General features: G+C 37.6%; 2 protein-coding genes across 6 annotated transcripts in view; one reads left to right on the top strand and one right to left on the bottom strand.

Moving 5' to 3' along the window:
• The window catches only part of LOC106790606 (putative sodium-dependent multivitamin transporter), a 15,773-nt gene extending 6,883 nt beyond the window's left edge, over window positions 1-8,890 (top strand). For both annotated transcript variants that reach the window (XM_014755638.1, XM_014755639.1), the window contains exons 2-8: window positions 6,151-6,272; window positions 6,413-6,634; window positions 7,002-7,342; window positions 7,463-7,582; window positions 7,746-8,063; window positions 8,121-8,486; window positions 8,563-8,890. In XM_014755638.1, coding sequence (XP_014611124.1) covers window positions 6,159-6,272; window positions 6,413-6,634; window positions 7,002-7,342; window positions 7,463-7,582; window positions 7,746-8,063; window positions 8,121-8,486; window positions 8,563-8,791 — 1,710 coding nt within the window. In that variant the 5' untranslated portion in view covers window positions 6,151-6,158 and the 3' untranslated portion in view covers window positions 8,792-8,890. The remainder of the gene's footprint in view (window positions 1-6,150; window positions 6,273-6,412; window positions 6,635-7,001; window positions 7,343-7,462; window positions 7,583-7,745; window positions 8,064-8,120; window positions 8,487-8,562) is intronic.
• The window catches only part of LOC106790605 (protein expanded), a 30,500-nt gene that overhangs the window by 9,672 nt on the left and 3,644 nt on the right, over window positions 1-17,184 (bottom strand). Inside the window, exons 1-4 of one of the 4 annotated variants that reach the window (XM_014755635.1) lie at window positions 11,732-11,741; window positions 11,304-11,371; window positions 4,580-4,735; window positions 2,891-2,990 (exon numbers count right to left, since the gene is read on the bottom strand). In XM_014755635.1, coding sequence (XP_014611121.1) covers window positions 2,891-2,990; window positions 4,580-4,693 — 214 coding nt within the window. In that variant the 5' untranslated portion in view covers window positions 4,694-4,735; window positions 11,304-11,371; window positions 11,732-11,741. Of the gene's footprint in view, window positions 1-2,890; window positions 2,991-4,579; window positions 4,736-4,963; window positions 5,308-11,303; window positions 11,372-11,731; window positions 11,811-17,184 lie in introns of those variants that run through there. The other 3 variants (XM_014755634.1, XM_014755636.1, XM_014755633.1) reach the window with 3 other exon arrangements.

Genomic DNA, 17,184 nt, shown 5'->3' with positions numbered 1-17,184 from the left:
AAGGAAGGAAGGAAGGAAGGAAGGAAGGAAGGAAGGAAGGAAGGAAGGAAGGAAGGAAGGAAGGAAGGAAGGACCTTTGCCCGTTGCTGCTGACGTTTAGCAATTGACGCAAGAGGTGCCTGTTTATGAGATTTGATGGAGAAAGGACGCTGTTATACGAACGAAAAAAAAAACAAAAAGATAAAAGTAAAGAAAAAACGGGAGGAAAGAAAAATAACGAAAAAATATGAAGGATGAAGAGGAAGAGGAGGAGGAGGAGGAGGAAAGGTTTGGAAGATTGAAGGAAGGGAAGAGTGAAAGAAAAAGGGAGAGAAGGAGGGAAGAAGAAAAAGGAAGTAAGAGAAAAGAAAAGAAAAGAAAAGATAAGAAAAATAAAGTAAAACAAAAAATGAAAAGGGTGGAAAAGGAAGAGAGAAAGAATGAAGGGTGAAAAAGGAAGAAAGAAAGAATGAAGGGAGAAGGAGGGAGAGAAGGACGTTGAGGTTGCTCGTAACACACACACACGTATACGTACACGTACACACGCACACAGAAAGGGTTCTCGTTCGTTCGTTTGGATGAGGATGAGGATGAGGATGAGGATGAAGAGAAGGAGAAGGCTTGGCTCCGACGAGGTGTATATCCGCTGGACCTGCTGGGGCCCTCCGATATCTTCCCTCTCTCTTTCTCTCCCTGTTAAACTCTGAAGCTACAAGCAAGCGCGTTATGGGGCCCCCTCTTTCTCTTTCTCTCTCCGTGTATTCTCCCCTGTATCCTCCCTGTACCCTTCGCCTACCACCGTAAGGCCGCAGCCGCCGTTCTACGCTGACGATTCTCGTCCTCCGAGAGAGTAGTCCTCCTTCCACATTCCTGGGCTCGGAGACGCCGTGCGGTGGGGACGTAAGGGCGGTAGGTGGAATACGAGAGGCCCTATACAAATCACCGAGCTACCGTCTTACCCGGGGATCCTTCTCTTTCTTTCTTTCTTTCTTTCTTTCTTTCTTTCTCGAGCCCTTCCCGCCTATCTTTTACTTTTTCTTCCTCTCTCTTCTACTCTCTCTCTCTCTCTCTTTCTGGTCGTTCTCCACTACCTCTGTTTTTTGCATCCTCTTTCTTAAGGCAGCCTATTATCTCCCTCATTTATCGCGTTGCTTCTCTTTCTATTCTTTGTACCTGACTCTCCTTCTCCTTTTCCCTCTCCCTCTCCCTCACTCCTCTTTTTTTCGATTTCTCCTTCCATCTATTTCTCTTACAACCTACTCACTTCTATCCACCTTCTTATTCTTATTCTTCTTCCTTATCCTCGTGCCCCTCACTCCCCCCCCACCCTCCTGCCACTCTTTTTTGCACTTTTAATTCTTTTTTTTTATGTTTCATTTTTATTTTTATTATATTAATCTTTCGTTTTTTTGTGTGTATCAATTTGGGGGAGGGGGAAGGGGTACTGGATGAAAATGAGAAGCGAGACATTTATCCTTTACTTCAGATTGTTTTCTTTACGAACTAACGTACGTACCTATTCAAATCCATTTGTAATATGAAAAATATTTTATATACTTTTCTTTTTTTTTTTTCTTTATCCTACATTTTCGTTCCCTTTCTTTCAAGATAGACAGATAAGAAAGATAGATAGTAAGATAGGCAATATAACGATGATGAAAGAGACGATGATGATCCTTATAAAGTTAACGATAACTATCAGCCTTTCGTGTTTAGTATCCCGTGTGTATTGCAATTATATATCGATATGAATATATATATATATACACAGTAGTAGGAAATAAAAAGATATTAACGCGATAGAGACTCTTGTTTTTATATGTCAATAAAAATCCTTTAGGAATGAAATAAAAAAGATAGAGAGAGAAAAAAATAATATGAAAATAAGAATACGTAAGACAAAATTGAATGAATATACTTCCAAAGAGATAAAATGATCTAATCGTATCGACGTTAATGTTGATTAGGGTTACTACCTCGATGAGTTTGAAAGAAGAAGCTTGTGTATATATATATATAGGTTTGCCGACTATATCTTCTTTTCATCTCGTTGAAAAAAAAAAGAAAAAACAAAAAAGGAAAAAAAAAGAAAAAACAAAAAAGGTAAGGAAATAGGAAGGAAAAAGTAGATATTTCGTTTTTTACTTCTCTCCCTCTCCCTCTCCCTCTCCCTCTCCCTCTCCCTCTCCCTCTCCCTTTCCACGTTCAAGTTCGTGGTATGGCTCGCGCGCCTTAGAACCTGCCAGCACTGCCTCACCGTGATGGGGTACCACTGGAATGTAGAATGGAGGGGTTTGCAGGGCTCCGTAAAGTCCAAGAAGGGTCCACCTGGTGGGGGGGATACCAGTCGAACCGGCTCGTCTCGCTGCTCTCTCTCTCTTTCTCTCTTGGTAAAAGGAGAAGGCCGAAGGGTGGCGGGTGACGATAGACGCGACGAAGGGAGGAAGAGAGAATGAATCTTGGTATGCATAAAGACCCACGAGATTAACCAAATTTTTATATCCATCTTTCCCTTTTTTTTTTTATCCTCCTTCCCCTTTTTTCACATTTTTTTTTTCCTTACCCTAGCCGACGACCATTCGTCCTTTATTCGTCTTCTGTGTTTTTTTTTAAATTTATTAATATGTCAGGGATTCGGGAGAGAGGAGATTGGAGGAAGTTTTCTGGAGTATCAGGATTAACAAAGTTTGGATTTTATTGTACAATAATTGTGAATCCTATCTATGTTTGTTATTGTGTATAATATATTTGGATTGTCTGATGGAGGAATTTTATATGGGATAAAATAAATGAGAATAAATGTAAGGGATAAATGTACGAGTAAAATAATCTGAGGAGTATAATAGTTAAAATGTATTTGAAATAAGTGAAGAAATTAGTTAGGGTTGCCAATAGGGAAAGTTTTACTCACCTGATAATATGGCCAATCCGAAGAGTTCGCAATCTCGCATGCCCTGCTGACCGAGAAGCATGCATGTCTGCGCATATACCTCCTTCACTCTTGACTTAGCCTATAACGATAAAGATAAAACGAACGATTAAAGTTTCAATATTAAACGTTATTTCTTATTGTTGTTGTTTTTGTTTCTTCTTTTTGCTAAATCTAAATGAATATACATATCAAAAGTTATATAAAGAAATAAATAGAGAAAATTTAAAGGTGATGATTATGCGAGTATGTACGTTGTCGTAGAAAAGCGAGAAAATCTCAGGGACGAGAATGCATTTAAAAAGTTCCCTTCCTTGTCCCTGCTAGGGTGGATAGGTAGATAGGTAGGTAGGTAGGTAGGTAGGTAGGTAGGTAGACCGTCGTCTTGTAAATGTTGACCGTGGAATGCGTGTGAGCGCGCGCGCGCGCGCTAAGGTAGGAGGACGATTTATCGTCTCTTATCGAATATTTTGAATTCCTCCGAAGCGTTCCAACGCCAACACCGATCCACCCCGACAAATCCCCGCGAGCATAAAATCGTTCTATCCGATCTACTACACGGCACAAGGGCGTGTTTCTTTTCTTTTACTTTTTCCTTTTTCTCTTTTCGTTGGGTTTTAATTTCGGTTATCCACCCGAGGGATTAGCCCTTTTTTTCAAATAATTCCTTATTCTTCTTCTTCTTCTTCCTCCTTCCGAAAGAGGGAAAGAAAAGAAGAATTCGACTCGAAATATACTTCAAGGATGATGATGATGATGATAATAATATTCGAGGTCGATATACTTTTAATCTTGACTAGCACACAGGATGGACGATCGAGTAAAGAAGAAAGAACTTCCTTGAATAGAGTCGGAATCTAAATTTGTTATTTACAAACGAGCCTCTCTCTCTCTCTCTCTCTCTCTCTCTCTCTCTCTCTCTCTCTCTCTCTCTCGTTATAATTAGATAGATTTTATCGTGTGAGAAAGTTACGCTACTATCGAGCGTAAGATGTTGAGAAGAGAAGAAGAACATTGGGGTGGGTAGGTGGTGGTGGTGGTAGTATCCTACGTACGACCGGGGACGAACTATGCTGGGAATAATCTCGTTCAGGATCCCAGGCGATTTATCATGAACAATTTATCCTTTACAATACGATACGAACAATATACTTGTGTTGTACTTTTTCGTATTTACCATTGTACCGTGGTAAAAAAATCAATATATTCTTGGTAACAGGAAGTAATAATACCTCTCCTCTATTCATATAGGAGTTATTAATTATATATCAACTTTTTTATATAATATCGTTAAGTACTGTGTATTAACAAACATATCAATAATTTCATCTTATGTTGCATTAAGGGTGCATTAATACAGAGATAAGAGAGATAATATAGATCTTCTGTTTATATTCTTAACCTTTTAGGCACGACACTCCACTATAATGGCTTTTGGTGATATCATTTTTTAAAACGTATTATTAATTATTAAAATGAATTAATTAATGTGTTAAATATATGTGCAATATATTTGAAAGAATAATGATAATTCAATCGTGAAATATACTTCATTCCAATGTACTCGCGTAGAATGAACGGCGCAGAATTTAGTTGTTACCCAAAAGGTTTTCAATTGATGTTCGATTACGGTAATCTTGTTAATAATTAATATCACATTTGTTGTTTTACCTCGGCAATGAAGTAAAGAGGATCACCAGGGAGGGCGTGCACAGCGAGGTAGCGGCTGGCGGACACCAGAGGTTGAAGGCAAGACCGCGCAGCCGTGACACCGCTACCACGCATGCTGCATGCTTCATTTCGTCGCCGCTACGTCCAGCGTCCACACTGAAACATATATAAATAACCTAATGTCATTATCACGTTCATTGATGTCTACCTTGCCTCTAACCATACCCTAAAGAAAAACTAAATACAGCTATTAATGTAAGATTTTGTTAAAATAATCTGCATGCATGCATGCTTCCAAAACTTAACACAACTATTAACAATAAGATTTTGCCAAAGAAATTATCGAATTCATTATTGAATAAGAAGAATGATGAAGAATAAAACCTCCTAGCCCAATCCCTTCACGAAAGTAAATCCGATATTTTCCCTCTCTTCTCGTGAACACCCTTTTAGGGAGGATCACCCCCGTTTCCATTTGGATATACCACCACTTGGACCCGGTGCACCACGTTGTTCATACTTTTACTCGGTTACCCGCATAGCTGCTTCGCCATTATAAAAGCCGGTCTCTCCTCTCTCTGGCCTCCTCTCTTTTCTCCTCTCTTGCCTCATCGAACCTCTCAGCGACGCATTTCGCAGCCGTTCAACCTGCATCCCTACAGCATTCTCTTCGCGATCACCGACCCCATGCTCGCTCGCTCAAAAAGAAAACCGCAGTAAATATCTACCTATACATACACATACACATATACATACAAACACGTGTGTACGTAGATACGTATACATGCATCTTATGTGTATATTTATATTTATACTAATGCACCCTGGTTATTGTTCCATATCACGTACACTTTTTCAAAACTGGATCCGGAAGATCCAATTCAAAGTCCACGAAAGAATGAACGATCATGTCCCGCTGATATCGCAGTTCACATGTGAAAATTATTCTATAGCTTATCAAACTTTCCTCGAACGCGAGGTGTTCCCCTTATCTTAGGCTTACATTTAAAAAAAATTCTTTTAAAACTGATAGCCATCGAGAGAGACTCGTAATGATACGCGCGCGGTTCACTTTTCATGATTTTATTTTTTCGAATGTGAGAAACTTCTTTCCTTCGAGTTATTGTTCAAAACCGGTATTCTCGATTCATGTTTTTACAATACCTCATAATTAAGATAAATCATTAAAAGTATACGCGATAGAAAGAGACGTTCGGTATTAGTTCGAAATATCTAACTAATGAACTGGTTACATATTAGATTAAAAGCTACGTATCTGTAACAGATTCTCGAATAAACATCACTCTACGTTTTATACACTGATAAGCGATATTATATTCCTACACTTTTGTACAATGTTCCTGATACTATAGATGTAGTTTATTACCAGCTGGGACACATCTGTTTTCTCTAATCATCATCATCATCGACGCTGATATTTTCCAATCAATTCATCGTAAAAATTGTATTACCTCTTTAATATTACAAAATATTTTATTTTTAAACGAATTTTTATTCATTCCTTTCGAATTGTGTATATTAAAATTAACAAAATCTTATTATTTTTCAAGCTATCAAGATGGCAGCCAAGTTGGTTACCGCGGATTACGTGGTGATCGTGGTGATGCTTCTGATCAGTTCTGGAATCGGTGTTTATTATTGGCTAACAGGTGGACGACAAAAATCGACAGAGGTAAAAAAGAAAAGAAAAGAAAAATACAATTGTGTAATAGGAAGAGTGATGATAAAGTCATGTGATATTAACAAATGTATAATAATGGTGTTATTATATAAAAAAAAAAAAAAAAGAAAATATCTATCTCTTCTGTAAAGGAATACTTCGTAGCAAACAAATCTATGAGCGTCTTAACGGTAGCGATTGGCTTGATGGCTTCATACTTGTCGGCGGTCAGCCTACTAGGAGTCAGTTCGGAAATTTACGTTTACGGTTCTCAGTACGCGGTGATAAACATCTCCTACGGCATAGCCACTGCATTCGTTGTCTACTTTTACTTGCCTGTTTTCTTCGAGCTCGACGCCACCAGCGCTTTCGAAGTGAGTACATACCCGAGGAGAATCATTTTCACGCTTATTTCACGTGAAAAGAGAAGCAAACCCGTTACGGATCATGCCACGTTTGTTGTCTGTGTGTCTGCTGCTTGCTTGCTTGCTTGCTTATTTGCTTGCCTGCCTGCCTGCTTTGCCTGCCTGCGTGCGTTTGAATTTGAGTATTATATAATTCTAGTAATACGAGATTCTCTAAGCAAATAAATAAATGGATTAAGGATAAAAATGCTCAAACGATTTGCTCCTTTGATCGTTGCTTTTTGTTTTGTTTCCTTTTCGTTGTTATCGTAGCCGTCGTGTTCGTCTTGTTCTTGTTGCGTTTATTGGCGTATCTAAAAGTGAGATCACTTTGCAGTATCTTCAGAAACGTTTCGGTACGCCGACAAGGTTGTTAGCCAGCGTCGCCTTTTTCCTTCAACTTCTTTTGTACACCGGCGTCGTTCTCTACGCGCCGGCACTCGCGTTGGAAGCTACGACAGATATCTCGAGGAGTTTGAGCGTGATCGGCATCGGATTGGTCTGTACGTTTTACTCGGCGATCGGTGGTATCAAGGCGGTTCTCATTACCGACGTATTCCAAAGTGCCCTCATGATTATAGCAGTTATCACGGTGATCGTTACTTCAGCAATAGACGTTGGTGGCCTTGGACGAATTTGGGAAATCGCTGATGAGGGATCGCGATTGGAATTTGATAAGTAATATCTATCACATATTATAGATTATATTCTATCGTTTGATTTCGCATACTCCATATATATATGTATATATATTAATTTCGTTTGTATTTATTTTACGTTTGAACAAAAAAAAAATAGCATTTCCCCTGATCCAACAGTACGACATACTTGGTGGAGCGTATCGGTTGGTGGTTTTTTCACTTATCTTTCCTTGTACGGTGTCAATCAAGTTCAAGTTCAAAGAATGCTAACTGTCAAGTAAGTAGCCCTCCCCCCACCCCCACACCCCATCTCATATGGACTTTTTCATTCGTATATGGAAAAGATCATTCTGATATATTTCTAATATATCTGATCTCTGTAGATCGACGTGTCTCGATTTAGCAAGAATATCTATCTCCTGTGCGAATGTACCTTTCAGGAATCTGGGAGCGGCCAAACGGGCTCTTTGGTGGAGTTGGCCAATAGCGTCTATCATGTCATTGACCATTTGCTTTGCTGGCTTGTCGATATATTCCAAGTATCGTGATTGTGATCCCTTGAACTCGGGAAGGATCACTTCCAACGACCAACTTATGCCATTTTACGTAATGGAAACATTGTCCAAGTATCCTGGAGTACCTGGACTCTTTATAGCTGGAATTTTCAGTGCCGGACTTAGCACGGTATCGGCAACAGTCAATTCCTTGTCCGCAGTCATTCTCGAGGATTACATTAAACCATTGTATCGATACAAAAGGTATTTTATTTAAACGAATCATTAAGAGTAAATTTATATAAATTCATTTTGTTTTAGCAAAGGCAAAGAAATGTCATCGACACGATCTATAGTTGCCAGCAAAGTATTGGCAGTCGTTGTTGGATCAATGTGCTTAGGAATAGCGTTCTTGGCACAGCACTTGGGTGGACTCCTTCAAGCTGCTTTAACGATATTTGGTGTAGTCGGAGGACCAGTATTGGGTACATTTACATTGGGCATGTTCACTCAAACGGGAAATCAAAAGGGTGCTATCACGGGACTAATACTTGGCCTGGCTTTCTCATTTTGGATTGGTTTCGGTCAACCGAAAGCACCGATACCAAAATTGCCAGTATCCACAATTGGATGCACCAACAATTCATTATCCTATAAGAATATAATGAAGCCTGATACATTCGATAAGTAAGTATATATATATATTCCTGAATTAAAATAAATTCAATAAATTATCTAATTAATCTACATAAACAATTTATAGGATTAACAACAAAGATTCTATTTTTTATCTCTACCGATTATCCTACATGTGGTATTGTCCACTAGGATTTGTCAGTAGTTTATTAATCGGTTGGATAATCAGCTGGCTGACTAAAATTATTTTCTTCGATAAAAAAGAAGAAATCGTGATAGATTTGCGTTTGTTGACTCCGATAATTGCGTCGAGTATACGAAAGAGGAAGAATACACGAAAAACTACTCACGTCTGATTGATACGATTTTGTTCATCGCATTTTAAACAAAATAAATAACAATGGAAACTAAGAAGAGAATAAATATAAGCAAAGTCCAAGATAATTAATAATGGTAACGCGATTAACGATAAAAGGAAAATAATTCATTGGGAATGAATTAATTTTTTCGGACGGGATCTGCGGACGAATGAACGAACGGATGAACGGATGAACGGACATTATCATCATCTTATGTAAGCACCGTAAGCCACGATGATATTCACCAGGATGGTGTGTTCGGGTTCTCTCTTCGTGTCACCTTAGGACGGTGCGAGGGCGAGGGCGAGGGTGAGGGTGAGGGTGAGGGTGAGGGTGAGGGCGAAGGTGCTCGGTCGTTCGGTGAAACAGGCAAACGTGTGCGCGCGCGCGCACGCTGCCAAGCGAGCACGGTAACACCAGTCTGACGGCATTCCATCGAGATTTGCGAACGTTTCGGTAAACGTTCAACGTATCCGCACGGTCCCCCCGGTGTTTACCTCCGTTATCGTTACACAATACGCCGGAGGGAAAAGAAGAGGGTGGGAGGGTGGTAGGGAGGGAGGGAGGAAGGGAGGAAGGAATTCTTTCTTCTTCTTCTTCTTCTTTTTCTTTTCGTCCTTTTATTTTCTCTTTTGGTTTTGAACAATCTCGATATATAGATAATATTGTCAAAGGAGAAATTGGAATTTTTTTTTTCCTTGGGGTAAAAATGGAGGGAGAGAGGGAACGATGGGGGGATGGAAATATTCGTATAAATGATATTTTATTATTCGTTGTATAATCGAACGATTAATGGTATTTCATGTAACATTAACGTATTATCATAAATTTAATCTTTTGGCAAGACTATCTGTCTGTGTGTGTGTGTGTAATATTTGTACGCGCGCGCGTATGCGTGTACGCGTTAAATGTACGTTTATGTGTATGTATGTGTATGCGCGTACGTTGTGTGTTGGAATTTATTTTTATCTTTGAAAGAGACCGGTGAAAACGTGTCTTGGAATGAGTCCTTACTCATCTTCGGTGTTTCTCGAGTACCTTGACATGGTCGGTACGTTAATAAGAGAGTAAAAGTAAACTGAGGTCACTACTTTATGAAGCTTGGGAGAAGAATGACGAGAGTAAAGGGGAACACCGTTATAGTGTATTAATCGAACGGGAAAGCTATCTGGATGTGTGGAAGGCTCGAAGGTTTTTCAAATGTTCCGAGTGAAAAATCCGTAGTTGATCATTTTAATTAATGGGAAGAAGATAATATGCTTTAATAAAGCTCGCTTGAATTGGTGAAATGTAGAAAATGTATAGAACCTTTTCGTTTCCTAACACGAAGTATAAATACGTAGTTTAACGAGAAAGACTACGAGTAAAATGCACCTAACGTCATTAGAATAAAATACCTGTTTGTTCATTCACACACACACACACACACACACACACAGAGAGAGAGGCGCTAGTACGCTAGCAAACGTACGGGAATGCTTGCGTTCTCATCGAATGTGTATACCTTAGTGGTATACACGTAGTAAAGTATACAGGCATAGTAAACACAAATATCTTTTGCTTCCTCTCTCTTTCTCTCCCTCTCTCTCTCTCTCTCTCTCTTTCTCTCTCTCTCTCTCTCTCTCTCTCTCTCTCTCTCTTTTTCTTTCTCTCCTATATCTTGTTTCTTTTTCTTCTTCTTTCTCATTCCTTACCTTTCATTTCCTTCCTTTCTTTCTTTCTTTCATTCTTCCTTTACTCTACTACTTTAACTAATCTTAAGATTCTTTCTCGCGTCAAATCCTTTTAAACCGTACGTTCATTCTTATGAAAAATTTATCCAAAAAAAAAATTGAAAACTAACAAATTAGACTCTATCGATCACATTTTTTTTATATTGTATTTAATGTAATCACTGTGTTCGGAATTTATAATAATATTTACGTCTACGAATGCAGGTTGATTTTGTGGAACTGATATTTGCGTATTCCTATCGTGTTTTCGCGAATATTACTTGCCATTTTTTTTTTATGTGTTCTTTTTTTTGTATTCTTATGCATACGGCCTCGACTTTTTTTCCTTTTTCTTTTTCGTTTTGCATACTTGTTGATATGTCATTTGATAAGTTACAAGTAAATATATCTCACAATCGGACAAAATGTTCGAGTAGGAAGATTTGAAAATTAATTTCTATAGGAATGAATAAATTATCGAGATCTCTCGCTGTCATGTTTAAAAGATTCGCCTTTATAAATCATTTACCTTTCACGATCAAAAAAAGAAAAAAGATACAGACGAGACGACGAGTCTTGTAACAGATTACGTGACTCACCACCCTGTATAATGCAAATTTCGTACTAGCACAAATCCGCTAGATGCCTTGACCTTCCTGCAGAAAAGAAAAAAAGAAAAATCGTTCTTACACGAGACGCGAGAAGCACCGTTTCCGAACGTTTCTCGTCAAAGTAAAATAATAACACCATCGACATTATATTCTCTCATGCTAGAATAGAAGAGAACGTTAACTTACGTTACGTTCGTTCTGCATTCTAAGCAATTTTAATTTACTATCCTCTTGGACCGGTACTAAATTCATTCCTAGAATTAAAAGGAAACATGATATTAACGAATCTAACTGTATTAACGAAACTCGACTTATAATCGACGCGACAAAACTATAGATATCGCCATTATATTATTTGAAATTTTATCGAAAAAAGTGAAATATAATTGAAATTAGGTCAACTTGGGATTATTCATAATGAAACGATATCGATTCCATTCTTCTGATAGATAAAAAGAAAAAAAAAACAAAACGATAAGTAATAAAACGTTGTTATATAATTTGACCATACATCGTAAAAAAAAAAAAAAAGAAATGACGATGACAATGATAACGATAATTACGATGACGAAGACAACGATGACGACGATGACGATGAAGATACATATACGTACTCTATATCTTTGATAAAAGAAGATATTCGTGGAAGATGTGTAAAAGTCGACAGCGAAATCCGCTTTTAACGAATCCGTAGCAGGTTAAGAACCCAAGGAGAGGGTTCCCGGTCAGCATCTCGGTCGAGTATTCCAGGTTAATTTTACCGAGCCCTAAAGGTGCGCATGCGAAGGTCCGACGAAGGATAACGCTAGAGGGGCTCATCGCTTGATGCTGCTCGAAGCGAACGAAGGACGCCCGCATTCCACACCGCAACCTGGTATAATACGAGGAATTGGCCGGACAGCGGAAGAGGTGGGGCGACTCTGGAAAGAAAGAGAGAGAAAGAGAGAGAGAGAGAGAGAGAGAGAGAGAGAGAGAGAGAGAGAGAAAGAAAAGGAGAGAGAGAGAGAGAGAGAAAGAAAAGGAGAGAGAGAAAGCTGGGGGATCTCGCAATGTGATAGAAAGAGATGGAAGAATGCGCGAGCCAGTGTTGTGGAAAGAGAAAGAGAGAGAAATTGCCTGCATCTTCCTTCTCTTACTATTTTATGCCTCCTCCTCCTCCTCCACCCCATCCTCTTTCATCTCCTCTTCGTCCACTTTTCCTCTGTAGTAATCATCGTCAGTCTCTTTCCTCTTCTTTTACCCTACCATCTCTCTCGATGATTCTCCCCTTTGTACCTCTTTTTTCTTCTTCATCTTCATCTTCATCTTCATCTTCATCATCTTCTTCTTCTTCTTCTTCTTCATCTTCCCCATCTCTCCTACCATTTCTCTACTCGTTTATCCTTCAATTCTTCTTTATCTTTCTCTCTCTCTTTCTTTGGTGATCCTCTTCATTCTGAAGTCTCGGGGATTCACTTCAAATTCTTATATATGCACACATATATACATGCATGCATGCATGCATGCATGAACGTGGACTCTAGAGAGCCTTCATCGGTGTCTCGTTTCCTCACGTATTTCTCCGTTTCCTCCTCCTGGGCGTACATACTACATACTTTCTCCTCTCCGACGAGAGGACAGCTAACGATTCGTTCAAATGGTATGTAAGTGGCGGAAAAATTTTGATCAAACCGATGGAAAGTTCAAATTATTTTCTTCCTTTTTCTTTTTCTTTTTTTCTATTTTATACATAAATATATATATGTGTGTGTGTGCCCATAATTATGATGATTCTTTTGGTTTCTTTTCCTCCCCTCGTAGAAAATAAATCGATATTTTAATTTCACGAAAGATATATATATATATATATATTTCGCATAAGCAAAAAAAAATTTAGATAGAAATTAAATAATTATTTGCGAGAGAACGAACGCGAGAACTTCGAAATCAGTGCCACGTACCACGTTTTGGCTCTCGCGTTAGTGAGAAGAAAAAAAACATATAAAGGAAAAGAAGAATGAGGAGGAAGAGGAGGAGGAGCGAGAAAGAGAAAGAGAAGGAGAAGAAGAAGAAAGAAAAAAGAAAGGAAAAAAAAAAAAAAAATCTTTTAATGGAATTCTAATGCGATTATAATGTTTAGTCTCGCGAACATTTGCACGCAAGCGACTACCAAAGCATGCCCACCCCACCCAACCCCACCTCACCTCACCTCAACCCACCACACCACGTGGTTCATGTTCTTTCTCGCGTGATGATCAAAATCATAGGTTCAATTGAATTTTTGATAGTTGATCTAAAGAAATGCATATTTATGCAGTAACAAAAGTGGAACAACACTACTATTCTATAAAAAGACTGGGTCAAGTTTATATACTTCTTGTTTCTTTTTTTTTTTTTTTTATTATTATTTTCTTACATATATATTATTTTGTATAACGGGCAAATAGACGAGTAAATGTTCGCGATTAAATTTACACTAAATAAATTCATATTAATTATATGTTTTTTTTTTTTTTATAATATATCGGAAATATATCACACAGCAACGGTCGTAACAACAATTATTATATTATTTAAGAAACTTTCATTGAGATTTAACGGAAATACCTTATATCTCCTTTTAAGCCCTTTTTCAAATTTCATTCCGTTTGATCGAGTTTGATGTAACCCGTTTGTAACCGTAAAAGGGTCTGTTAAAACATCATACGAGAAAATCAGCGAAAGTGTACCAGGACGACGATTTCTTTCGAAGTAAACTCGTTCTCACTACCTTTACTCGCGAACTTACCGATTAATATGTCAAGATATTAGGACGAGTTTGATTTTTGAAAAAAAAGAAAATAGAAAAAAAACAGAAAAGAAAAAAGAGATAACGTTTCATTGATGATGATGTTACATCAATGCGAACACGTGATTTCAATATCCTTTCGACTTCATATATATATTTCTTTTTGTTTCTTTTTCTTTTTTTGTTAGAATTAAAAATATTTGAATTGAATTAAATAGATTCACGTGACCAATGGCGCAAACTAACGATTTTCTTCTACACCATTTGACATGCCCTTGAATTCTTCAAATCACGCATCGCGCCAGTCTCGTGCGTGCGCAACATCGATATCTCTCGTGTTAAATCTTATCGGTTGGTACTAACTTATTTTTCTTTCTTTCTTTCTTTTTTTTTTTTTTTTTTTTTTTATTATTATTACTTAGCAAATATCACAAGATTGAATCGGACTCGAGGACTTTCGAGCAGTTACTCCGTAACTGNATATTTATGCAGTAACAAAAGTGGAACAACACTACTATTCTATAAAAAGACTGGGTCAAGTTTATATACTTCTTGTTTCTTTTTTTTTTTTTTTTTTTTTTTTTTTTTTATTATTATTACTTAGCAAATATCACAAGATTGAATCGGACTCGAGGACTTTCGAGCAGTTACTCCGTAACTGAGCGAGTATCTATGAAAATGTTAATTATACGCCAGTTACGGCCGATTACATCGTAGTCGAGTCATTCGCGTCATACCCCTGCCCCCCTACCCACCCCCTCTTTCTCTCTTTCTACCTATCTAATAAGAATACTTGAGCTCTAATCCTATAAACGCGATGGAATGACGTTTAACATCTTATTTCTTTTTCTCCTATATAATATAATATCTAAATAATATACATATTATATATCAAGATAAATATTACATTTTAATAAATCGATTATATTAATTATAAAAAATATAATAAAATATGTAAGTTTTATCAAAAATCAATTTAAAAAAAAAAAAGAAAGAATATTTTTTTTCGAATACCATTTATAGAAAATTATCTTACCGAATGTTTATTAATACGACAGAGATAATTGATGATTACATTTTTATATATACGTAATGGATTTATTTTGATATTAGATTAAAGCCCCCCCGACCATAGAGAAATAAATTAATCAAGTCAATGCATGAAAATAATGATTTTATTTGTTCTACTATTACAATTGGATAAATTGTATACGATGCTATATGTAAAAATCCACGGTTAACTTTTCTCCTTCAGTAATTCTTCTGATTCTTCTTCGAGTGAACAAACCAACGAACGAATGAAGGAAGGAAGCAAGGGAACGAAGCAAGGGAACGAAATACTACGAGTTGGTCGTCGTCGTCGTGGTCGTCGTGGTCGTGGTCGTGGTCGTGGTCGTGGTCGTGTGTATGCGCGGAATCCTGGCGAGCATCCACATACGCTCGCGTTGCGAAGGTGGAGCTACTTTCACCAAGTAGCCATGTTCCACGATGCGCGGTGATAACTAAGAGCAGCCCACTTTGAGAGCTGCATTCCGAGTGCATACCGCGGTAGAGTGCACTCAGGCTCGGATTAAGTTCGAGGAATTCGAGCTAGCTCTGTTGTTCGATGGTACAACCGGTGGAACACACTCTCAATCGAGAGAAATTCGATTTGGAAAAAGTTACACACATTTATTATTATTATTATTATTATTATTATTATTATTATTATTATATATTTCGTATTTAATAAATTATTATAATCGGAAGAAATAGAGAAAGAAAAAGAAAGATCCGACGAAGATAACAATTATTTAGATTCCTATGGCTTCCCCATCCCCCCCTTACCCTTTTGCAACCATCCAATTATTCTTTTACCATTTTTCTTTTTTTTTTTTTTACAATGAAATACATTTTATTTTATTACAATTGTCGAAGATTCGATAAAAGGAAAATTTATACCGCCTAATCGTAGCAATCGAGATGTGATCTCAAAAAATCAAATAAAATAAAATGAGAACGCTGTATAGGATAGCGTTGCCCGTTCCATGGAGAAAGAGAATTTCGATTTGAAAATGACAAACGGGGCTTCCGCGTTGCGATGTACCTACGTAATAACGTGCTATTATCGCGTACAGCATCGCGGTTATCAGACGTGTGCGTGAACTCGCAGAAGCCGTACTCTCGGCACACAGTCAGGTACTTTCACCGAGTGTAACTGAATTTCTCGTGGTATTTCGCTTTATCCGGATGATAGTAGCCATTTACTACTTATTTACGTTACCTTATGAGGAATGAAGAAGATACTTAAACGTAAGAATAAAGAAAAAGAAAAAAAAAAAAAAGAAAGAAAGAAAATCTAGGAATACATGTGAAAAATGGGCAAAGATAAACGAGTAATAATAATTTCATCGATGTGTTTTATACTGATGAAAATTAAATCAAAATATCAAATTCTCTGTTTTATGTCGAATAATTCGAACCACGTAACGTTACATACCCACAATGTTATGTGTATATCTGTTTACTTACATACCTCGAGAAAGCGAGAACTTTATGAGGCACAGTGCTATGCGAACCTATATCACGGAAAACTAGTTTGATCGTTTGCTACACAACTCGATAGCCCTGATAAATAAAATCTATCATATAGGAGACACGCGTGTTTATGAGTTTCACATCGAGAGAAACCACCATCGATCCTGAGATTAACCATATCTGTTCATCTCTTTTGGTTGTTCTTTTTTTTTCTTTGTTTTTCAAACAAACCAAACAAAACAAAAAAGAAGGTATCTAAACAAGTTAGACAATTTGAAGCGAGAACGAACGATGATAAATAAGCTAACATACGACACGTGGGGGGAAGGGGGATAAAAAGTACGTTGTCACGTGCGCGTACAGTTATACCTTACGATGTGATTCGCGAGAGGATCGCGAACCGTTAGCATTACTCTCTTAAATTTGATTACACATTTCTTCCATTCCTTGCTAAGTTTCCACCACCACCACCAACCACTTTATCCCACATTTTATTATCAAACAAATCAACGAACAAAGTTCAACGCAAACGATACGATACGATAGAATACAGTCGAATGATATTCAATCGATGAAATAATATTGTCAATAACAACGAATACGTTGTTTGTTTTATTTAACAAAATGAAATCTATTATTTTATGGGAATGGATTTAAGGGCTGGTAATAGATGAAATAGGAATCTTAGAATGATTGGTAGTCACAGGGCAACTTGTCTTCTAGAGACGGCGATGTTGAATTGTGGCAATGCGGTAGGGTGCGGGGGCCAGGGGGTCTGGGGGT

The sequence above is a fragment of the Polistes canadensis genome, unplaced genomic scaffold (genome assembly GCF_001313835.1).
Source record: "Polistes canadensis isolate GaletaPanama2010 unplaced genomic scaffold, ASM131383v1 scaffold_249, whole genome shotgun sequence".
NCBI lineage: Eukaryota > Metazoa > Arthropoda > Insecta > Hymenoptera > Vespidae > Polistes > Polistes canadensis.
The sequence above is the reverse complement of the archived record's forward strand: the minus strand, read 5'-3'. Positions and strand labels throughout refer to the sequence as shown.